General features: G+C 35.5%; 1 protein-coding gene across 22 annotated transcripts in view; it reads left to right on the top strand.

Moving 5' to 3' along the window:
* NSD1 (nuclear receptor binding SET domain protein 1) overlaps nt 1-15,866 on the top strand; it is a 163,357-nt gene that overhangs the window by 68,184 nt on the left and 79,307 nt on the right. For 21 of the 22 annotated variants that reach the window (XM_056811681.1, XM_056811665.1, XM_056811673.1 and 18 more), the window contains 3 exons: nt 594-729; nt 6,278-6,450; nt 11,199-13,758. In XM_056811681.1, coding sequence (XP_056667659.1) covers nt 594-729; nt 6,278-6,450; nt 11,199-13,758 — 2,869 coding nt within the window. The remainder of the gene's footprint in view (nt 1-593; nt 730-6,277; nt 6,451-11,198; nt 13,759-15,866) is intronic. The other variant, XM_056811682.1, reaches the window with a different exon arrangement.

A 15,866-nucleotide genomic window follows, 5' to 3' on the forward strand; every position in this document is an offset into this window, starting at 1 on the left:
TACATTGCTATACCAGCAATCAAGCTTATGAATAGAAAATGTTCTACTATATGTTTCTCTGAAACACCCTGCATTTAGCTTAAAGCAAACATGAATCAGTATTACTTGATTATTTAAAATGCCATATGTTTAGCTCTAATCATGATGTGAAGGTAACCTTGAATTCCTGAAGGCCATGACAATTCTCATTAAGCTGTCAATAATAATGTTAATGATAAATTGTAAGTCTTAGGCTAAGTTTGGAGAGCCTAGTCACCAAGTAGGTTGTATTACAGGGTGATGAACTTTTTTGGCCCTTAAATCTATTAAGATGTCAATAACTTGCCATTTAACTCTATGGTGGTGTGAGGTTTGGGAAAGAGTACCCAGATGAATGCAATCATAGATCTTTTAAATATTGAAGTTCTTAAATTATTATTCTGAACCAAGATGGATATGTTTTGTTCAGTGTTATCTCATTATCTTCTGAAATTTAAGCATGGCAGGCTTATTTTAATTCAGATTTTATTTTCAGGAGTATGTTTCTTTGACTAGTATGTCTTTGTAAAAGTTTCTATATCTTATTTACTTGGCCCTATTTTGTTTGTCCAAAGTGTCAACCCAAGAAAAAACCTGCTCCCTTGAAATACGGAGTTGGACAACTTGTCTGGGCAAAATTCAACAGACGTCCATGGTGGCCCAGCAGAATTTGTTGTGATCCATTGATTAACACTCACTCAAAAATGAAAGGTAATGTCTATTATTGATTTTTTAAGATAGTTTTCTGAAGACAGATGAATTTTTACTTTTGTCTAGCCAACTAGAATTTTAGTATTAATAGATATGACATTTTCCCTCAGTATTTTATGAATGAGATTTAGCACTTAAAAAAAAGAAAATAAAAAATTTATTGGAGTTATTCATTAGTTTATATCATCATGTGATAAAAATGCAAATATTATTATCCCCGTTTTATAGATTAGAAAAGAGAAATTCTCTTTGGGAATTATAGGACCTTGGACTCCCAACCTAACCCTGAAAACCTTTCTCTCAGCCTCCTGACTCCTTTCCTGTATGTGCTATTGCATCTTTTTGGAGATATAGTGACTTTTATGAGGTCACACAACTAGCCAGTCAGTGTCAGCTCACACACCTTACTTTCCTACATATTTAATGGAACCCACTTTAATAAGCTTTTTTGGGGGGGGTGCTTATCTTAGTTTCTTGGTTTTCATTGTTACACCCTTGAGTTATTTTCATTCAGGTTGACATTTAGTATAACTAAGCAATTTTTTATTGCAATCCCATCCATTAATTGTCAGGGTGTTAAAGTTCCTTAGTTAAATTCATAAGAATAATGGGGTCAATGTAGTAGGAGAACTGAGTTTGTAGTTAGGATCTGTGTTCACTTACCTAGCTCCCTTACTTATTTACTGTATTTGACCATAATTAGACCATTTCTTCTCTTTAGGACTCAGTTTGCTACTTTGTAAAATGAAATGATTGGACTCGGTGATCTCTAAAGGTTATCTTCCTAGTGAGAAGTTCTACAATTCTATTAGTTCCATGTTGTTGAATTTTATTATAATATTGTAGTACTTCCACCTAATATTTCTCTAACTTGTACATACAGTGAACTGTCTTAATCTTCTGCATTTTGAACCAGAGTAATATAGCTATAAAGAATGCCAGCAGTGAAAAGAATTATATATATATATATTTTAAACCCTTACCTTCTGTCTTGGGGTCAATACTGTGTATTGGCTCCAAGGCAGAAGAGTGGTAAGGGCTAGGCAATGGGGGTTAAGTGACTTGCCCAAGGTCACACAGCTAGGAAGTGGCTGAGGCCAGATTTGAACCTAGGACCTCCCATCTCTAGGACTGGCTCTTAATCCACTGAGCTACCCAGCTGCCCCCAAGAATTATATTTTTAAAAAATCTGCTTAGCTTAAAATGAGATCTTTTCAAAGTGTTATCCTACTTCTTATATGGAAATTTTGTGTTATTCTAAAACCATATTGTAATATATATTCCCTTAATTTTATTTTATGGCCATGCAAATTATTCTTTTTGGTTGCTGAAGAATTACTCTCTTCATTTGAATTTTCTGTTGCAGTTACCATTTTCAACTTTGTTTTTGGGTCCCAATAAAATCTTTTTGTTTTGAAAAGTAGAAATAAAAGACATCTCTTTTGGATGAAATTTTTTTCTTGTTTCAGTTTGAACCTGTTTTAGTGGCTTTGAAGTCATTGTAATACAAAAGAGAGATACTCATAAAATTTTAAATTTGAAACCAGTTTGTAACTATATATTTGTTCTTATTTTGATCAAAGAATCTGCCAAATTGTTTTTAATATGATCAGTGTTAAAAGGTGTTAGATCTTCAGAAAGCTAACTGTTCAATCTCTTTCCTTCATTCTTTTTTGTTCTTTAAAAATAGTGAGAAAAAGTAAATAATTCAATTTTGGCATCAAACTTCTGTTTCATTGTTCTATAGACTATATGAGTTTTTATCATTCATTTCAGTTAAATATTATTAGACTCTAGGACATTACTTATAACAAGTTAGAGAAGGAAAGGACCCCAGAATCTAAAATATTAGAACTACATAGGATCTTTTTAATAGACTAATAGAATATCAGAGATAGTAGGGATTTATAAACTAGAATGTAAGGGTTGAAAGGAGCCTTAGAAATCTAAGACTGAGAAGAAGAGTCGTGTCCAGGTTCACATAGATGGTTTATATGCACTATAAAAAATAATTAACAATTGCCCTTAAATAGTCTTTGATTTTTACACAAATCTCATCATCTTGGCTACTATTACAATTGCCCTGGAGATTTTAGAAAACAATTATAGCTATTTGGATCATCAGTGAAGATTCATTACTTTATCTTTTTGAAAGATAATTTAATTTTTTACAGGTTGTTATATTTAGGTTTTTTTGTTTAAAATAAAACATTTGAGGGGCAGCTGTGTGCTACAATGGAGAGAGCACCAAGCCTGGAGTTGGGAGGACTGGGTTCAGATTTAACCTAGAATATTTCCTGGCTATGTGATCCCAGGCAAGACCTTAACTCCAATTTACTAATCCTTGTTCTTCTGTCTTGGAGTTGTTATTAAAATATAAGGGTAAAAAAAATAAGAGTAATTTGTGTCATTGTATAGGATGCAATGTCTTGCTTTAGTGTTCCCATTTTATGTGATTCTATGAAAGCAGAATTATCCTTACTGTCAAGTTAATAAAATGAAAATTCCATTCTATGGTTTGTCATTATTCTCCATGGATGATAAAGTTACAGATTATAGCTAGAAGGAGTATTCGAAGCCAGTTAGTCTATTCCTAGTCTAGTCCCACTGAGGTCATACTGGGAATTCAAAAGCTACTTATAAATATTTTTTTACTTTATCTTAGTAGATAATAAATGAATAGATGATATTGGAATTTTGAAGCCAGATAAAATTTTAGAGATTAAATCCAAACTCCTTATTTCACATATAAGGCCCAGAGAGTATTTAACTTGTACATGATCACAAAAGTTATGACAAATTAAGGTTTAGAACTCAGGTCTCCTAACTCTTAACATATTGTACTTTTTAATTGACTGTCTTGTGACATCATGTATCCACTAAAAATATCTTTTCTGAAGTCTCAGCTGTGCCCTCAACTGTTTCTCAGTAAGACTTTTTTTCCTTTTTTCACATTTTCTTAACTCTTACTATCAGTTCCAAGGCTAAAGATCAGTAACGGTTAGACAGTTGGGGTCAAGTGACTTGCCCAGGGTCCCACAGCTAGGGAGGTCCTATCACTTTCTACATCATCCAGGACCTTGTTCCATCCAGTATACTCTTTCTTATATCTTGACTCCATTGATACTCTTCCCTCTTCTTGCAAGGTTTTTTGGTCTTCCCATATTAAAGAAATAATCTTGGGAACATCTGGGTGGCTCAGTGGATTGAGAACCAGGCCCCAAAACATTAGGTCCTGGATTCAAATGTGGCTGGAGACCCTTTCTAGCTGTGTGTCCTTGGGCAAGTCACTTAACCCCTTTGCCCTAGTCCTTACCACTCTTCTGTCTTGGAACCAATATAAAGTTTTGGTTCTAAGATGGAAGGTTAGGATTTAAAAAAAAAAAAGAATTTCTGTAGACTATATTTGCTTTTTCAAGCTACCATCTTATTGCCTTCCATTCACAAACATCAGAAGCAGTTATTTATGTGCCTATGCTTTTTCATGACCCTTCTCATTCTGCCTTCTGCTTGTATCATTGTCTTATTGCAATAGCTTTTACCTCTAGCTTTTCCCTGCCTCACCTCAACTTTTCTTATCATGCCATTATTTTTTGTTCTGAAATGATTAGTAGATTCTCATTGCTTTCTAAGGAAAGTAAGCTCTTGATCTTAGCCAGAACATCCTGTTCCCTTGCCCTCTTTGGACTTCATTTTCAGTATTCCTTGCATATATGATTGTCAATATATACCTTTGGTGTGGTTGTGTTTTTTTTTTTGTTTGTTTGTTTTTTGTTTTTGGCCTATACACCTCTGATTGTGATTTTTCTTTAATCGGTGGTTCCTATCCCTTTTATATTCCCATTCTTTTCAACATTTAGGTAGGGCCTGGCCTTGAAGATTTTTTTTTTAAGAGCCTTCCTAGATTTCTTTCCCCTCATATGTCATACCAGAACATATGGGAGCATGGCATTTGTTCCATTTTATCTATTAGATTATAAGCACCTTCAGATTAAGGCCCTGTCTTAGTTATCTTCTATTAGGTATTTTCCACATAGAAATATTCAGAAAATATTTTAATTTTTAATTTTTTTTAAACCCTTATCTTCTGTCTTGGAATCAATACTGTGTATTGGTTCCAAGGCAGAAGAGTGGTAAGGGCTAGGCAATGGGGTTAAGTGACTTGCCCAGGGTCACACAGTTAGGAAGTGTCAAAGGCCTCATTTGAACCCAAGAGCTCCTGTCTCTAGGCCTGGCTCTCAATCCATTGAGCTACCCAACTGCCCCCCAAAAGTAATATTTTTAGATAAGGAAGAGATATATCTTTGGGGGAAAGTGAAATAAGTAGCATAAATATTATTTATGTTTAGTTTATCCTTATAGTTGTTCACCTACCTCTATACCTCTTAGAATAACCCCATAAATTCAGATATTTTAGCTAAGGCATTCAGTCATTCTGTTTGGTCATTTTTTTCTAGTTTCATCTTCCATTCTTTTCCTGTATAGATTCTTAGCTTTAGTGAAACTGATGAAGTATCCCTAGACTTCTCTTAAGCTTTCCTTAAGAAGAGCTTAAGCCATTTTAGAGTGCCCTTTACCCTTTTCTTCCCCTCTTGATTTCTGACCGAATCCATTCTTGCTTGTTGAATTCTGAGAAAAGTCAAGGTGATACTTTTCATTTCATTATGAAAAGAAGTCATGTAGACTTTGTATACATTGATTCCTGATAATGCCTTTACTTTTATGATGGCCTCACCTTCAGCCTTTTTGTGAGTGCAAAATACATAGCACTGTGTAAGTGGAATCAATGTATTGGTATGTTTAATTAATAAATTTGCATTTCAGTTATTTCAATCAGTATTTAAACTGTTTGCTATCATCTAGTACCCAAATAACCAATTTACATAGATAGCATTTTCTTATTAAATGGTTTTCTTGTCTTATTTTGTCTCATATTGTTGCCTTCTATTTTTCTAGCCTGGCTTTCCCTTCCCAAGTCATTTAAAAGTAGTTGAAATTGAAATCTTTTTTTGATTTCCTGCTTTAAATGTGTGGCTCCCCTTTCCTTACAAGGTATTCAGAGCCCTCAACCTTCTTGTTGTGATTTATTTCTTTTCAGGAATGCTATATTCCAACACAATCTAAACTGTTCTTTGTTCTCTATACATTTGCTTTTGGTGATGATATTCATTGTAAAACATTTTCTTCCCATCCCTATCCTTTTCTTATAGCCAAGAGTGGGTTCTCTCTGCCTCCTTCTCATTGTTCTATGTAGCATTCTGCATTGTACCTCATTAATGTGTAATTGTAAACTTATTTCAGTTAACTGTTTTTCCCCTGAAAACTGGGGACTCTTTATCCCCAGAAGTCTAATGAAATAACTTATAAATGGATGCTTAATAATTGTTAAGTTGAACTGAATATTTTTGGCCTTTCTCAGAAAACTATTTGAGAATATTTTTAGAAATGGAATTTTCCATCAATGATGAGGCCATTGCCATTTTCATCCTTTTCTTGTGCTTAGCATTCACTTTTTTTGAGATAAAATAGATACATGTCTTTCCACTAGTTTCCAGCCAGAGGCCTTATCGGCAGTACTATGTGGAAGCCTTAGGAGACCCTTCTGAAAAAGCCTGGGTTGCAGGAAAATCGATTGTCCTATTTGAAGGAAGACATCAATTTGAAGAACTTCCTGTACTGAGGAGAAGAGGCAAACAGAAAGAAAAAGGCTATAGACATAAGGTAAAGTCAAGGCTTTCTCTTTTTCTAATAGTTGCGAACTACTAGGAAACTTTCTAGGACTTTTTAATACCTATGTTCATTGTGTGGAAGCACATTTATCTACCTCCAAATTGCTTATATTTCTGATGATATGCTTAGTTTGTATGCACTGGCATGGATTATAGCATCTCATGCCTTAGTAGAATTCCATAAATATTTTTGGCCATAAAAATAAAAATTTGTGGCTAATTCTGTCCTATAAGTATAGATTCCAAGGCAGAAGAGCAGTAAGGGCTAGGCAATGGGTGTGTATGATTTAAACCTGGGGTACCACATGTTGAAAGTGTCTGAAGTTGAATTTGAACCCAGGACCTCATCTGTAGACCTGATTCTTCCACCTAACTGCTCCTGATTCTTTAGAGGTGAAAATATACCAAGTTTGTTATAGCATTTTCCTAAAAGTCCACAAGATGGAGACATTTCCCCATGAAAGATGATCATCAAAGTAAGATTTATGACTACTCATTTCATAAGTGAAGTTTAGGTTTTTTTTCCTATTATTTTTAGTATTAGAATTTTAGAAGTTAAACTCATAGAAGTAAAAGGAAGGGTCTACAGTTTTCAACACATTAGTAAGATGTTTTGTCAGCTTTTTGATTATATAGCCCAATTTACACATTGATTTACAATTTACAATTGAAGTTAGGTCGTTTTTTTAATATGTTTTCTTGGGTTTCTAAAAAGATAATGCAATAAGGGAAGTAAGGGAAGTAATTTTTCTTGGGTTTTTGTATACAGTATTATTTCTCAATCTTCTTTGTACTCTTAAATTAAGTTTTTTTGCGGGTGGAGGCTAATTACTTTTATTTACTTCCATTTGTGTGTGTGTACACATATATACTCTTACCTACTTCACTAAATCTAATTAATTAGATTAATTATTCAATTACTAATTGCAAGGTGTTTTTACAAATCCATGTACATATTTCTTTTCCATGTAATGAAAATAATTTAAGTTCCCCAAGATGGATAGTAGGGCATAAGGCCTCACCGAATAACATCATATTCAAACTGGCTAAAACATTCTTATTAATCATAGCCTAGTCGAAGCAGTGAGTGTGCATGACATTTAAGGTGAAGGGCTTAGGTAAGTTGCATTCTACCATTGTTTTAACATCAGTAGTAAGGGCATTGTTAAAGGCCTCTTTTTTATTTTTATATTCACCAGTTTTTTGATCCTTAGGTTATACCCAGAGTTGTTGAAATGTTAGGGATTTGGCTCATGTCAGTCCAATCCAGGAGGCTATACTGGAGAAGAAACATATATAGTTAGAAAGTGAAATCAGAATCGTAAAAAGAATTCACTAATATTTTGGGTCATTTCCTGAGGTAGTGATAGATTGTAGAATTATCCTGATTCAGTTTTATATTGTATCTTTAGAAAGATGGTCTGCCAGTCTCTTTCCTCTCTAGACAATTTTATCATGATGATCAATTACTTATGTCTATAGTTTTGGGGCTTTACTTTTTTCAATTAATTCAGACTAAAATACCCTTGAGTTAGTAATTGAAAATTATCCAATATTTTAGGTAGATTCTGTAAATCAACACCACATTTACAAGTTAATTCTTAAATGGACAATGACTCTTGGAGATGGCTATTTCATCCATAGTGTGACAAGGAAATTACTTTTAAAAGACTGATATTAATTTAAGATCGCCAAGGAATTCAGCTATGTAATTCCTAAATGAAAACTCAAGTCAGCCGTCAACCTTTTATAGAGTTTAATTACAGACAGGAGGAAGAAAGGAATTAGAGATAGAGAGAGAGAGGGAGAGAGAAAGGGGAGAGAAGGGAATAAGGCTTAAATACCCCTTCTGTTTAGGCTGGGCCAAAGGGCCCAAGCCCTTAGATAGCTGGGGCAAAGAAAAGAGATCAGTCCCTATTACTCACGTGACCAAAATGGAGAAACAGTCTCAGAGGCCCCCACCTTCAGCTTCCTTCAGAGCAAGCTTCTCAGAGCACCTCTCCAACCACTCAGAGCCAAAACTCTCCAACCACCCCCTCAGTCCTCAGACCCCTCTATCTTTAAGGAAACCATCCAAGTTCCCTCCCCTCAGTTCTCTACCAATCACTGTCCATCAATTTCCCTGTGCCAATGGTGGCTCTAGCTTAACCCAGGACCACCGAGAGGTCTGTGGCTTTGCACATGTCTGTTGGAGGTCATATTCTCAAATAATTAAATTTTGATCTATGCTGCAGCCCTTGCTAAATCCTGTTAGGACTGAGTGGGGTGGAAATTGTATTTTCCAAGACCTGATTCTGTCATTCCAAGTATCTCTATTGTATCAATTCTAAAATCAATCATGACTCAAAGAAATTCCTGTTCTGTGCTTAAGCATAGGTCAAAGCCCTTTCCATTGTTCAGCAAAAGGTTTCTGTCCTAAAGTAATCTTAAGAAGGGAGAAGGAACCTCCCATGCCAATGGGGTTCACATTCCAATACACTATCAGTAAGAAATTTTCCAAGTATGAAATTTCCCAATGGTGAAATTTCCAACATTTATAAGTCTAAGAAATTTTAAGGTTTACAATAGTTTTACTTACTCTGATTAACTTCAGTTTCAAAAGGTGACATTTGACCAAGATGTGAGCTATTCCATATCATAGGATCATGGAACTTAGCTAAAAAGAACCTTAGAAATAATTTAGTCCTGTGAACTTTTTAAGGAAGCTACTCCTTAAATAAGGAATAGAATCAGGATCCTAATTAATTTCTTCTGATTCCAAATTAATTTTCCTCTATATCATTCCATGCTGCCACTACACTTCCTGACAGAACCTTAAACTGTCTTGGAAACTTTTCTTAATCTTCACCTTATATGGTCTCTAATTTTGAAGAAAATGAATTTATGGTGACTGATCATAGGACCATTAAATTTTTGATATTTTAGTTGCTTTACCTGCATTGTGAAACTGCAACATATGAATATAAGTATCAGTAAGAATTTAAGGATTTTCAAATATATAAAGAGCTATGTTATAAGTAAATAAACCATTCCGAATTAAATGAACAGTAAGAATGGCTCACATTTTATAACATACTCTGTCTCTGTTCATTTGAATCAAATTCTTTCTTGAGCTCAATCCTTTTATAAAAACTGTCTCTACCATCTCATTGATAACTTAATAGATAAGTCCTGATGCAAAGAGGTGAGTGAAGTTTCCTTGGGTTACATAGTCACTGTTAGAGCCATCTTTGAAACTTATTCTAAGCCCAACTCTGTAACTATTATGTTTAGCATACAGGAATACAAAGTTTATCCTTTGATACAAATTATGCAAAACTAAATAGGGAGTTAGAAACTAAAATACAACCTTTATTTTCCCTGATTATTTCTGGCAGCGCAACCAAGTGAATAGCTTGATTTTTCTCATTGAGACTTCTACCTTAGGACTACCTGAATTGTTTCTTTGCCATAAATACCTATGTATAGAAGAGTATATTGAATTTGATTAATATGCATCAGTTGAGAAATTGACTGCAGTAGATAAATTTGGACTTTTTATGTGCTGAACATGGGAATGGCAAAGCCATTTCCCCCTCTCTCATTACCCTTTAACTACCTATATGATCTTTGGCAAAATATTTAATCTCCTTGGGCTTTTTTAGTTATTTCATCTGCATAAAGAAGGAGCGAGAATAAATGATGACTAAGGTCCTTGACCTTTTGATCCCGTGCTAATTTTTTCCCCTGTTGTTATGATTTATAACAAGTTGTGGTTATTGAAATTTTGAAAAATGGAATTTCTACTCTTAATGGTAGATTTCACCTTTCTACAAACGTACATTCTTTCACCACTTTGTAATTAACATTTCTTCTGCTACCACAGTCACCTCAGAACCAGTAACTAAAAATTACTTTAAAAGAATTATCTGGGGTGGTAGTGTTAGGTTTAAAATGAGGATTTCCTTGTGTTGGCACCATTTTGATTCTAAGTAGTGTTCCACTTCATCCTTTTGAGGGCATTTCAGCATTACGTAGATTATATGGTGGAACAACTTGTAATTCACAGAAGGATAAGAAGTCTTCTTTAAGTTGTAGTAGATGAATGGAAGAGACTCTGGATATTTTTCTAAATATTTAGTAGATTTATTACCCAACTCTCACTTTGAAAAGGAATCAATAATGCATGACATAAGATAGAGCAAAAAATGTAGAAGAGCACCATGGGAAAAAAATGATAGGTTTGACTTTGTTGAATCATTAGTAAGAAGGTTCCCACACCATATATCTGGTTTATATAGGTAGTCTATTCTTTTAGGAGTGGACATAGCAACTCCTTATCTAGAGTTGTGGGGGAAGCCTATGGATCCAAGGACAAAGAGAATAGGGAAGTTCAAAGGACATAGAGCCTATGCTAGGGGAGTGTATGTTTATTATAGTCTCCTTATATTTTAACCCTCATTTTTAGTCAGTCATCTCTTTCTATCATGGTCTAGGATTAAAACCTTAATTATAAATATAATAAGGAACTTTTAAGGATAACTTTTTCATCGTAAAAGTAAATCCAGTGTTTTGAGAGTTCTTGCCTAGTAGATCTGTAATATAGACGTCATCCATCTATTTCTTCCATTGTGTCTCCTTGGATTGACAGTCAAATTTTTGTTTCACAGATTTGGATATTAGTTATACTAGACATTTTTTCACTTTCTTTGATGTGTGATGATACCTTCTTTTTTTTCTTTCCCTCTTTCATATTTTAAGGTTCCTAAGAAAATCTTGAGTAAGTGGGAAGCCAGTGTTGGACTTGCTGAGCAGAGGGATGTTCCTAAGGATTTTAAAGTCAGAAAGCGTATCAGAACGTCAGCGAAGCTAGACAGTGAGGAAGACATGCCCTTTGAGGACTGTACAAATGATCCTGAATCTGAACATGAACGAGTACTAAATGGCTGCCTGAAATCACTAGCCTTTGACTCTGAAACCTCTTCAGATGAGAAAGTGAAACCGTGCACCAAATCTCGAGTCAGAAAGAGATCCACAAGCCTCAAACGGACTAGTATTAAAAAAAGTAGCTCAGCATTTGAATCTCATAAGGAAGAAAGAAGGGAAAAGATTACAGAGACTCTTGGCCTGAACTATATTTCTAGTGATGTGTCTGATAAGCAAGCTTCTACTGAACTGTGCAGAATAGCAAGCAGTCTTTCAGCAGCATCCAACACCACAACAAACTACTTGTTTTCTTCATGTGGGAAGACCACTACGAAAAAAGAGTTTGAGACTTCAAATTGTGATTCTCTGCTTGGTTTGTCAGAGAGTGTTTTGATTTCTAGCAGTTCTGTGGAAATAAAGAAACCTCTCCGCAGCATGGTTCACAGTGCAAAGCCATCCCGATTGTGCTATATCAGCGCTGGTGATGAGGAAAAGAGAAGTGATTCAGCCAGTTTATGGACCACCTCTGATGAAGAGAGCAGTGACAGTGATCTGGACCTCATTGACCAAAGTTCAGAGTCTGATGGAAGTGCTCTGGAAATCAGTGGCTCTTTTGAGAAAAATGAAAGTGAGTCGCCTATGGAGAAAAATGAAAAGGTTCAGTATTCCAGGTATCGCACAAAGAACAGTAGGGTAAAAGCAAGAAAGAGGTCTAGAAAAACTAGTTCGCACCTAGACCACTTGTTAGATTGTACTAAAGCTCCTGAACCTGGGAGTGAAGAATCTCAAGGTGCTGATTCTGATTCCAAAATGCCCATCATTGCCAGAAATGACAATCTTTCCACCAAATATACCATGCCACAAAGCATTTCCCATGAGAATTCTTTTGTAAAGAGTGGGCTCACTAATCAACCTCTGTTACAATCAAAACATAACAAACAGCCCAAAGCCAGAAGTATAAAATGCAAACACAAAGAGAGCCCTACTGCAGAACAACCGTCAGTTTTAGATGAAGATTTCAGCTTAAAGTGCTGCTCTTCTGATTCCAAAGGGTCTCCTTTAGACTGTGTTGTCAATAGTGGGAAGCTTGATAGTCTAAAACTACTGAGCAACATGCATGAGAAACCCAGAGATCCTGCAGAAATTGAAACAGTTGTTGTAAAACATGTCCTGTCTGAGTTGAAAGAACTGTCATATAGATCCTTAAATGATGACTTAAATGACTCTGGTTCATCCAAAATAAACAAACCTTTACTTTTCCCTTCTTCCTCTGGTCCAACCTGCTTGCCGATTGAGCCAAATTACAAATTCAGCACCTTATTGATGATGTTGAAAGATATGCATGATAGTAAGACGAAGGAACAACAGCTAATGACTACTCAAAATGTAGTTTCCTATCGTAGTCCTGGTCTTGGGGACTGTTCCAGCAGCAGTGCTGCAGGTGGCTCAAAGTCCCTGGTTTCAGGAGGCTTGACTCATAAGACAGAAAAAAATGGGAATTGTATTCAGGACTCAGTCTGTCAAAACCCTGGTGGGAGTGAGTCTTCTCTCACCCAGGAGTCATCTGGATCTTTAACTGGATTGCTATCTAAAAAAAGAAGACTCACTGCTTCTAGCAGACGGCGAGCAAATTCTATCACCCGGCGAAATTGTGCAAGATCCAAGTCATCCAAACTGCAGGATGGCTTTTTGGCCCAAATGGGAAAAGACACTATAGAGAGCAAAGATTTAAAATCAGAAAAGAAAAGGAAGCTAAACCAGCCACCCAATATGACCATTGAGACTGCACTGGGTGAATGTAAAGAAGCTCCAACTTCAGTAAATAAGTCTCTAAGCAGCGGGCCTGCAGATTCAAAAAGAAAGCAATCTCTTCAGTTAATGGAACATTTAACAGGTGAAGACTGTGCACATTTTTCTGATGTCCATTTTGATCCTATGATTAAAAAACCTGAAACTGATAAAAATCCTGAAAAGTGCCCCTCTTTTGAAAATGGGGAAGTCCTAGAGCTGGACTCTGAAATGAACAGTGAAAGCTCCTTGAGTGATGAATCTAATGATGTAAACCATGTGGCACCAAAAAAGCGGTGGCAACGTTTTAACCAAAGCAGAGCTAAAACCAGTAAGCGCATCAGTAGATCTAGTAGAGAAAAGAACTCAAAGAGTGCCTTTGGGGGCCTGCACCCTTGTGACTTTCTGCTGGAGGGGAATGAGGGCCCAGAGGATAGGCCTTCCAGCCCTTCTAAGGTGCTAGAGGAAGAAAAGAAACAGAAGTGTGAGGGTCACCTAGACATAGTTGTGCCACAGTTGAATGTGTGTGATAAGCCAAACAGTGATGGGCTGCCCAGGGAATCAGGGCTTTCCAATTTTCCTCCACAGCCTGAGCTCAACACACAAGGTAAGAGCTTTACAACTGCATGACAAGTGGATTTGGGTATATTTTCTTACTTTGTTTTTTTTTCCTCTCCCAAAGGTGATTAGGAGAGAATTTATATACAAAAGGTATATAGAAAGGGTAAGAAGGGAAATTTTTCTTTAAGCATAAATAGGCATTTTCCAGAAGGGTCTAAAATTTAAATACCTCATTATGCACAACACTTTGGGAACTTTAAAGTTGGTTTTATATAATGATTATCAGGAGCAATTTTTGTCCTTTTGTTCACTTGGTGACTCCTAAGGCCCTGGTTTTTGACTGGAGAACTCCAGGCTCTTGTTTCCCTTTTTGCCCACTATGGAAAATGCAGCTCAACAGTCATTTATTAATCAACTGTTTAGTGCAAAGACCTTGTGCTGATGATACAAAGAGGAATAAGATATAAGCCCTACTATAAATTAATGGAAGAAAAGACAAGTATTCAAATAATTTAATTTCAGCATAAGATTCCTAAAACATGCTAAGAGAAATGTGAAAAGGGAAGATCATCTTTACTTGGTCTAGGATCAGGCCTTCTTCATGGGATCATCATGAAGGAAGTAGCTTTTGAGTTGGACCTTTAAGAGGTGGGTAATGACATTAACAGTTGGAATTGGGGAAACAAGCAAGTACATAGAGTAATAGTGGGGAAGAAAGCTGTGAAATAGGACTAGTGGGAGTCTCAGTTTGTGAGAGACCATAAATGCCAGATTCCAAAGAATTTTTAGTAGAAGGACATGATATAGAATAAGAGTGTAAGGAAGATCACTCCGGCTTTATCTAATGATTTATTTATTTATTTATTTTGTGAGAGCTCTTACCTTCTGTCTTATAATTGATACTGAGTATTAGTTCCAAGACAAAAGGAATGGTAAGATTTAGATATTTGGGGTTAAGTGAGTTGTCCAGGGTCACACATCTAGGAAGTTCTTGTCTAGGCCAGATTTGATATATGGTGATTTATTGAGAGAAACTAAGCAAGTAGGAAGGAGGGCTGGACAAAACACTTTATTATTATTATTATAACATATATATTTGCCATCTGAGTTTGCCAGCTATTTCTGTGGATTTGTGCTTCTAATTTCCTAGGCCTTCCTATTGTGAGGAATGAAACCTTGTAAGAGGGTGAAGTTAATTTTTACTTAAAATTTTGAATTTAGATGTGAAAAGAATTACTAGCATTACTTTAAGATACAAAATTCTCTATCATGTTTTTAGGAGGTAAGAATAAATTGAATATATTTCATTATTGAAAAATTAATAGAAACTTTTCAGAAATATGGAAATTAACTATTATAGAGTTTGCCTGAAATGTGTAAGGTAGGTAGGCAGGCAGGCAAGCCTGAAAGGTCAAGAAGACATTCTTTCTATTGCTCATGCTGTTAGTAAAAGTGGGATGGTATTAATTCACTCATTTGGAAGTAGTTTCAAAATATTTTGCTTCCACAAAACTGAGAATGAACTATGTTCTAATTGATCACTTTCTTATGGGAAGAAATAGTGACTGGGTTCCTAACCCAATCATCAGAAGCCTTTTCAACCTAAATTGTAGTTCAACTACAAAATTTTAATACTATGATAGTCAATCACTAATAAATAATTATGTGAGAAATTGTGTTTTTTAATATCCCCGATTTTAACTGAAGTAGTAGGGTTTGGGGAGGGGGAGTGTTCAGAATCAGCAAGAGAGGAAAATAGGTTAGGTCTCTCTAAATCATCACGGTGAGGGACTTTTCTCCAAGTCAACCAGCAACTAGGAGTTAATTTGCTATGCTGACACTCCACTGTCTCATATGGTTAGAAATGAAAATATTTGTGCACATTTGCCTTTTGGGGGTGGTTCTTAGAGTTTAAAAGGGGCTACTGAAAGATTGCTAGTTTCTCATGTTGGTATAATTTGGATTTAAGGTGTACACATCTGTGAAAAAAAATTTCTTTTTCTTTTAGTCCTATGTGCTCCTGTACCAAACTATACTTTTTCTGAATATTTGGAAGTAAAGTTTCATACTTCATATGATGCTTTGTGGGGAGAGGAGGGCAAAAACTAGATTTGCAAAAGCAAGAGCACATTTTACAATCTATTTTAAAAATTC

This window comes from Monodelphis domestica, chromosome 1, assembly GCF_027887165.1.
Source record: "Monodelphis domestica isolate mMonDom1 chromosome 1, mMonDom1.pri, whole genome shotgun sequence".
In the NCBI taxonomy this organism is placed as follows: domain Eukaryota; kingdom Metazoa; phylum Chordata; class Mammalia; order Didelphimorphia; family Didelphidae; genus Monodelphis; species Monodelphis domestica.